The sequence below is a fragment of the Aplysia californica genome, unplaced genomic scaffold (assembly GCF_000002075.1).
Source record: "Aplysia californica isolate F4 #8 unplaced genomic scaffold, AplCal3.0 scaffold00003, whole genome shotgun sequence".
Taxonomy (NCBI): domain Eukaryota; kingdom Metazoa; phylum Mollusca; class Gastropoda; order Aplysiida; family Aplysiidae; genus Aplysia; species Aplysia californica.
Genome location: NW_004797273.1, coordinates 346645 through 355588, shown reverse-complemented (window position 1 = coordinate 355588; position 8944 = coordinate 346645). Strand labels below are relative to the sequence as shown.

The 8944-nt window shown below is 39.5% G+C and overlaps 1 protein-coding gene across 1 annotated transcript in view; it reads left to right on the top strand.

Annotated features, from left to right (window-relative positions):
• Positions 1-461: 461 nt before the first annotated feature.
• The window catches only part of LOC101857611 (galactose mutarotase), a 17363-nt gene continuing 8880 nt past the window's right edge, over positions 462-8944 (top strand). Inside the window, exons 1-5 of the mRNA XM_005089091.3 lie at positions 462-629; positions 4262-4392; positions 5874-6028; positions 7789-7998; positions 8360-8441. Of these exons, the coding sequence (XP_005089148.1) occupies positions 568-629; positions 4262-4392; positions 5874-6028; positions 7789-7998; positions 8360-8441 (640 nt within the window). The 5' untranslated portion in view covers positions 462-567. The remainder of the gene's footprint in view (positions 630-4261; positions 4393-5873; positions 6029-7788; positions 7999-8359; positions 8442-8944) is intronic.

The window sequence follows — 8944 nt, the reverse complement described above, 5'->3', positions numbered from 1 at the left end:
AATAATCATGATAGTTACAAATTACAGGCCACTGTTTATTTAATCATGAATAATAATGGGTCGTTAAGTCATTACATAGCAGACTGTTCGTGAAGTGAAAACACTAAATAAGTCGGAAACCTGCTAAAAATAGAGGGTTGTAAGAACAATTTTACACCAACTGACGCTCAAGAGAAAAGTAAGCCTTGTGTAGTCGAAGTTAGCCTACGGGTATTTCTTTACTTGGATACTATACTGCAGTTCCTGCATGCTTGTAACGCGCTTTTTCTCACTAAAAGAAAGACGAAATACTGTAATGATAAATCGTGGAAGAAGCGGAGATACAGGTGTTTGCCTAGGAAACTGCACAATACCCATATGCATATAATAATGAAATGAGCAGACTACATGACTTGTGTCGACTTGTTCAAGAATAGGTGAAGGTATATTATTTTGGGAGGCAAAATAAGATGTTACACCGGTTTGTTTTGCTTGCGTTACCACTTTCATTTCATCACCTTACGCCGGTCAGTCGCGGTTGTCGGTAGAAGACACACTGCCACCACGAACTATAAAACCTGTATTACCATGTCAACGAAAATAACAAGTGAACCTTTTGGTCAGACGGAAGATGGGCAGGAAGTAACAAGGTATGATTCAGTGTGAAACCGTTACAGACTTGCGTTGTCATGTACTGAGTACTGATGTGATACTCTTCGTGTAGCGGTAGATCAAGATTCTAGGTACGTACCAAAACAATTTCGCATTGCCTGCTACTCTCTCGACTTTGAAAGGGAACTTAACTTGGAATCTAGATCTAGATCTAGACTTTCTAGATGATCAACACTCAGATCGCCTCTTGACAATAATAGCTGCCTTGTCGCCATCACTTGCGCACCGCGCCGGTTCACTATGCATCATTGCATGGGCCGTACCGTGTAGTCTTGTCACCTTGACTTCGAGGTGAAGGAGTACGCCTCGTTGCTGACCCTCTTGTCACAGTTTGGCCGGCGATTGTGAGGCTAGACTGGATAAGATCATAAGGGCTATGGCAGATAGGCTTAGTGCACTCAAAAACAAGAACAATAGATAGATTAGATGCCCGAGGGGAGACTTTCTTGTTAAAGGGTTAACAGGACACGTCACAGATGAATAATAAAGTCATGATAATTTAACTCTTTGTTGAGGATGCACTGTTTTGGAGTTGTTTACACAAAAAAAGAGGCATAACTTCCTTATTCATACTGATTTTTCAATTCTGTTTTCATTATTTGCAATGACATGTATACACATCAGAGAGTTTACAGTAATACTAGAGAGACGGCACTTCGCCCGGATGCTCGTATCTGAGTCACCAGCTGATCGTGGAGAAACGCGCGGTAAACAAAACAAACTGCGTCCATTGTTCAAGGCATTTACGTTGATCGCAAACAAGCACGGCTCGGTTAGCACGAAATGTCAATGGTGTTCTGCTATAAACTGCACCTATTTAAATTAAAATCTGAGTTTCTTTCGATTTCCAAAGGATGACGAATATTATTTTTTTGATGAATAGAAAAATATAGATCAAAATAATGACAATATTATTTTGGTCCTACCAGACTGACACTCCAAGCACAAACTCAACACACTTCAACTTTTGAGCCTGCATTCTACTAGTGAAAGATATGTCTAAAAGTGTTCTAAATACAAAGTGCTGTCGATCGGTTCTGGAATTTTCTTTGTCCGATTACCGCTTTTTTTTTGGGGTGGGGGATAGGATGGGAGATGGAAGGTGAAAGGTATAAACTCTTTAATTGGTAGATCTATCATTATTGCTTCATGTCCTTTTCCATGATCTGAAAGTGTGAGAATGTAATATATATATATATATATATACCAATATATATATGTGTGTGTGCGTGTGTGTGTGTGAGAGAGAGAGAGAGAGAAAGAGAGAGACAGAGAGAAAGAGAGAGACAGAGACAGACAGACAGACAGATAGAAACTGAGACAGAGAAACAGATTGACAGACAGACAAATGAACAGAGCTATAGAGGGGAGAAAGATAGACAGAGAGAGAGAGAGGGAGAGAGACAGACAGACTGAGAGAGAGAGAGAGACAGAGATAGTCAGACAGACAGACAAATAGGCGGAGCGAGAGAAGGGGGAGAAGAAGAGAGAGAGACAGACAGACAGACAGTCAGACAGACACGCTGATAGACAGGGCGAGAGGGGGTGAAAAAGGAAAAGAAAGAAAGAGACAGACAGACAGACAGACTGACAGGTAGACAGAGGTAGACAGAGGGAGAGAGGGGGAGAGAGAAAAAGAGACAAGGAGAGAAAAAAAAAGACAGACAGACACACAGACAGAGAGGGAGAGAGATGACAGAGGGACACTGGAGAACGAGTAGATTTGCTGAAAATTAAACCGATTATTCCTTTAATCATGGGGATTTTTTTTCAGATCTATAGAGACGAAAAAAATGTATCTGTGTCTATTTGTTTATTAGAATGTATGTTAACTTAAGCCAAAAACATGTCTTACATGGCCGAGGGAGGCAGGGGAGTTGCCTAAAATATGCGATAGAATTCACAGGCCTCCTTTCTTTAAAGGCCTAGTAACCTAGTGAACTAACTACAGACGGTACTACACTTTCTCATGACGTGACAGCATCCCTGAGCATCGCCGTGGCTGCGATCACCGCGCTTAAGTGTTTTCGCACCCCGCGCCGGGCGATACGCGAAACAATGCACTGTTGTTATGGAGCGCCGCCACTAGTGTCACCTCTCTATTACTGTAAACCCTCTCTGATACACATGTTTTTGTTTCTAATGTGTGTATGATGGTTCGAAATTGGCTGCTACATTGCCTTTGACTTTGGTCTGCTGCTGGTGGAACAGACATGAATGATGTGTGTCCACTACATTTCTAATTTCAAAGAGTTAATAAATGAATGACTGATCTCAGGATGAAAAGTCCCTCTACTATCTGACCTGATTAAGCTGTGCAATAAGATGGCATGTGAGTAAAAGAGAGCAGCAGAGGCCTATTATATATTAGGCTATTCTTAATTTGTGATTCATTTTTCTGCTTACTTAACATTTGTTGATTAGATTTAAAAAGTAGGCTAATATGAATAATGCCCTTGCATATCATGATGATTACAGCCCACTGTTTCGGGTTCCTGTGTATGACAACAGAAAGATAGCTGCAACCCTTCTCTGTGACCTCTATGGCAACTCACTTCTGCACGCAAGGCAGAAACTGAGTATGGGGAATACTCATACTGTTGCTTTTGATTCAATTCCAAATTGTTTTTTATGCATTCAGTCTTTTTTTGTGTATGCTACTTGAATTCGCGATTTTTACAGAAATCCATGAATTCAAGTCGTTCAGAAAATTATAATAATTTTTTTTTTTTAAGGGGCATTACTGCATTGTATTGCGATAGAGAATTTGTTTGGCTTTGTAATATTCGTCACTATTACAAGATTTCTAGATAAAGCCAGAGTTATATTATTGAATGCCACTGCTGTGTGCACAGGTAAAACTTACACACACCATTGTGACGGCGGGCTCTCGGGCTTGCAACCAGAATAATGTTGAATCAAGTCAAGGGCCCAACGTTGTGTCTCAGAGACCTTCATGAACCTCTTGCCCAATTTAATCTCACCACTGTGAACAGAGATTTATTTTCAGTTTCTTATCATTTCACAGAATGATGCCACTAGTAGATCTGTCTTCTTTTCTACCATCCAAGCTTTTTAAAGATTGCGCTACTGTTCCTTAAATGAGAACCTAATTTTTTTTATAGCTTGTCAGGAATTCTTTGTATTTGACTTCACATCTTTTACAGCATTCGGGTCTGACCTTTGAGAAATGAGACAGAAGAGTGAATTCAAATTGCAAGATTTCTTAATGTTAGGTTCCGAAATGTTTTGAATAAAGTGCACTTCTTTCTGAGCATGTCACATTTTTCTGGCTTCGTTCCTAAGATACCATCAATGATTTTGAATCATTTTATGCATAAATCCTAAACAGTTAATTGTCTGTTAAATAGCATTAATATTGTTCACTGGTGTGAATTACTGAACCTTTGCTTTGCAAAGAGGGAGACGTGATAGATGTGCACTTTGCGCATCATGTTGTAAAATGTTTTGCTATCAGCCTTGGTATTACTAATAAAATGGCATTTGTCCTTTGAAGATACACATTCATTTAATTTGTGAATTTTAAAGTAATTTGAATACATTTTAAAAAACTTTTAAAGTTTCCCATATTGTTGCATCATGTTTTCAGATTTACATTGACAAACTCGAAAGGCGCTAGTGTCAAAATTTTGGATTATGGAGGAAGAGTTGCTGACATCAATGTGCCAGATAAGAATGGAAAGATGGGTGATGTCAGCCTGGGGTTTGACAATATTAAAGGTAAAAACCTGGATTAAGTGAATATATATATATATGCACAGTGAAGCTCCGATTCAACAAAAACTCGGATTCAGTGAAGGAAGATGGATATTCCCCTCTTTTTAAAAACTCATTAAAATCAACATAACTTGTATTCAATTTACACATAAATGAGCAAACTCGGATCAGTGAAGCCTCTTGCTAGGCGAACAACCCCTGCTGATGTGACTTCATACATTTTTCTCCCACAATGAAGCTGTCTACTTTTTTCCAAGGGACTATTGATCACACCTGTACTGTGGGTCATTACACACTTAGCCTTCTTATTTGACAAATCAAAAAAGCTTTCTTTCTCACCGACTGGTGGGTCGTAAGCCAAGGGTGTGCCGGGGTTGAGAGAGGTTGGATGAGCAACCACACACGTGTTACTGTTACTGTGTTTGTCTTTTTTTTTTGGGGGGGGGGGGGAGGGGTGTAGACACTTGAAGAGCTCTGGGCATGGAATATCAGCAGAGGTACTGAGTATAGACACATCACAGTCATTTCCCGTTCCCACACCCACCCCATGGCTACTGAACAATGATAGGCTAACCTAGACATAGAACTGTTCTACATTATAATGGATTGCACACTGGTCTGTGAAAACAAAGGTCCTCAATGCTACTTGTTGCTCACTCAAATTAACAAAATTAAAAAGGTCTGGCTTGATGACTTTGTTATAATAATCTAAGATTCACTGTGTATAAATATATGTTATCACCTCCTCAGTACACAGGCTCTTGTACCACACGGATCTAGTTGGTCTGTGACCTCATGGGCTTACCAAAGGGATGTTTGTTCAGTAAATAGAAATGTGTTTTATAGATATAGAAATAGCAGACACTAAACCTTTACGAGTTCTCTATTTTCCTTTTTTTTTCCATACATGTATTTGAGTTTTCTCCCTCTTGTTCTTGTTCTTGCTCCTTTGGTCAAGGTGTCCCCAGTTTTTCCTCACTTTAGCTGTGCTTGTCTACAGACTATTATTTTTAATTGTGTTTCAGGGTTAGCTGAGATGTTTTAAAATAATCAATGGCAAGAGGCTATAATGATGGCAACATTTTACCATGGATCTTTGAAGACATGCCCATTTCTGTGTTTGCGATTTGAATACCAGTACAAAAGTTTTTAATTCTTGCGGTATTCTTAGGTCGATATTTTTATTGTAAATACCTTTGTTTCAATCAGCTAGACTGTAAATCTTTTCTTTTGTTTAATACTATTTGATGCCTACCTGCTTTGAAAAACCAATGGCCATATTTAGTATTTCAGATGTGATTATTCACAAGTGGTTTATTATGAGCTATAAAGTACCCAAATATTACTTTAACCGAATGTGGCTCTCAGTTTTGATGTATATGTCATGAGATATTCCTAAAAAGCTTTTTGTGATGTTATAGTGGATGTTGATTGCATAGCAAAATAGAATTATTTGACTTTTATTGCTGTCATTTGCTTTTCAGATTATGAGGCCCATCCGCTTTTCTTTGGGGGTTTATGCGGGCGCGTGGCCAATCGCATTGCTGGTGCCGAGTTCACGTTAGATGGAAAAACCCACAAACTTTTTGTGAACAATGGTCCCAACACCAATCACGGAGGCAAAGCTGGGTTTGATCAGGTTCGTTTACCACACACACACACACACACACACACACACACACACACACACACACACACACACACACACACACACACACACACACACACACACACACACACACACACACACACACACACACACACACACACACACACACACACACACACACACTCACACACACACACTCATACATATATATATATATTAAATATATGTGTGTATATATAGAAATAAAGAAAAAAAGGTATGGCTCTCTTGGAATGGAGACACATATAAGATACAACTAATGTAATGGTAGAATATAACTCTTTTTGATTATCCACATGTCAGGCTGAAGTGTGGTTTCTAACAACCCTTCTGACATCTTTTCAGCAGATTTCTATTGATGTTCAGCGTCAAGGACATGAGAAAAAAAAAAGAAAAGGCTCCTTAGCATTATAAATTTGTACATTGACATGTCATTGCTGTTCACTGGTCTGAAGGGCCTTGTTTATGAACTGGGGTTAATATTTCTTGTTTAACACTTTGCTTCCTCATCTCGCCGATTGGCGATGTTTACCACCCAGTTTCTTTGGATTTTCCCCAAAATATGATAGCAAAGTGTTATGGAAACGCCGTGGGTGACCACCCACCAGTAGGTTGTGTCACTGACTTCTTGTTTTTCTACTTCTTCTCGACTGCCTCACACTTGCTATGTATGTATAGTTGTCATCACCTGCTTTTTTTTTTTTTTTTTTTTTTTTGAGGATTTATGATTTAGTTTCTCAGATAGAGGAGTAAACCATCTTGAAATGAACACTTTTGTTATCGTGGAATAACATACTTTTAGTTATCATAGGTGTCATTTTTAGCTGTAAACAATGCCTTCCATTGTTCTATTCATTTTTATTCCTTTTTGGGAGGGGGGAGGGGGGTAAGTGTTTTACGGCACTCGCAACTGCATGAGGTCATATGAGCACAAACTCACCAAACTTTTTCAATTAGTAGGAAATTTTGAATTTTGCCCGGGTGGCGGCTGAAGCCTACTCTTATCGATTTTGGACCACCAAAGGATCTTTAACGTGCGCAACTTGCACATGGGACCTCCGAGATTTTTCACCCTTGTCCAAGAAGGCTAGGTGTAGATCTTTCCTACCAGAAGATCCGAGGTGTGGCTGATAAACAGCAGTAAGGAACCAAGGAGTAGCAGTAGAAAGGCTGCAGAAAGAGTCAGGAACCCAGTGGAGGGGGAAAAAGAGATGAAGGGGTGGGGGAAGAAAGTTGAGACGAAAGCAGACGTCAGAATATTGCAAGAGAGAAGGAAAGAAGGTGAAAGGAGACATTTTAGAGAAGAAAATTTTTCGGTCGCTACCCGGATTCAAACCCGGGACCTTTGAATGAGCAAACACCTTAACCTCAAGGCCATGAGAGCCCTCTTTTTATAACTGATGGCGATACCAAATCAGGAACTTTTTCATGAAATCTGAAGAGAGGGATGGAATGACTCTGTGTTGTGTCAGGGTTGAGATGACATAAACAATCATAATCTATCCAATGACCAACAAGTAACAGCCCTCTTCCTTATAAATTAAAACACACTGCATGATGTAGCTATGAAGTTTTAAATGAGAACAAAGATAAAGTGTCTGACCTTAGGGCTCATGCTCAGATAGTTCCTGGATCAAGAATGCAGTTAGTAAATTAAAATAAGCTGGAGAGGACTTGATTTTTACTGTCGTAACTCATCCGGAGGTGACAATGAGTCGTTCAAAATGTTGATTTTGATTACTATTCCCTAGAGAATGTGGAAGGGTGAGATCAAGGGAGACAAACTGGTTGTGAGCTACTTGAGTGTTGATGGTGAAGAGCACTTTCCTGGTGATCTGTCTGTGGAAGTGACGTACAGCCTCTGTGAGGACAACAGTTTGAAATTGGAGTACAAGGCCACCACCACAAAGCCCACGATTCTCAACCTCACGAACCATACCTATTTCAATCTGGCTGGTCATGTAAGTAGGCCTATAGATATCAGTTTGTTGAAATCTCAAGCACAATATGATCAGTACCTTGTTCTTTCTCATAATATGTGAGCAAAATTATGTTAAAGGCGTTTTTGTTCTTTGTTTCGGTAGCTAATGTCAATTTTTTACCTTGATGTCAACTCTTATTCTGGTTTCTACATCATGATATAAGTAAGTGTTAGTGTTTTGAGTGAAATTTGAATTCACAAGAGGTTGGAGGGTGCCACTGGCAGGTCCTACTTCTTTTCTTTCCCTCTGTTGTATCATGTTGTACCTTTTCCCCTTCACTAAATGTTGCTTTTCTTAACTCAAACAAAGTTTGAATTGTTGTCTTTGTCAATTTTCCCAGGGAGCTGGACATCTAGATGATCATGTCATTACCATGTATTCAGACAGCTACTTGCCTCTGGATGAGACTGGAGTCCCGTTAGGTAAGATCGTTGTGGTTTATATTGAGCTCTTTTTCTCATCTTTCAATTGAGCACCATTGTAGTGGAACTCGGATTCAACGAGGTCGCCGGGCCTGACCTAAAATCGTTCGTTATAGCAACTTTTTCAATTTTGTTTATTTTCAATTTTTTTATAAAATGTAGCTTAGTTTCTAATGTGAGGCATTTTCGTCTCTTTGATGCCATACTGACTGAAGAAATGGTGTAAAATTCTAAGATATTACATTTATCTATCAACACACGATGTGCAAAAAAAGACTGATTCATTCTAAGGCACGCCTGTGTCATCTCTATTGTTGGCAAAAATCTTCTGTTGCTGTATAGAGCCTAGCATATGGCTACTTTTGATTCCATAGACCAGTGCACAATGCATTACGTAGATTGGGCATGGAATATCAGCAGAGGTACTGAGTATAGACACATCACAGTCATTTCCCGTTCCCACACCCACCCCATGGCTACTGAACAATGATAGGCTAACCTAG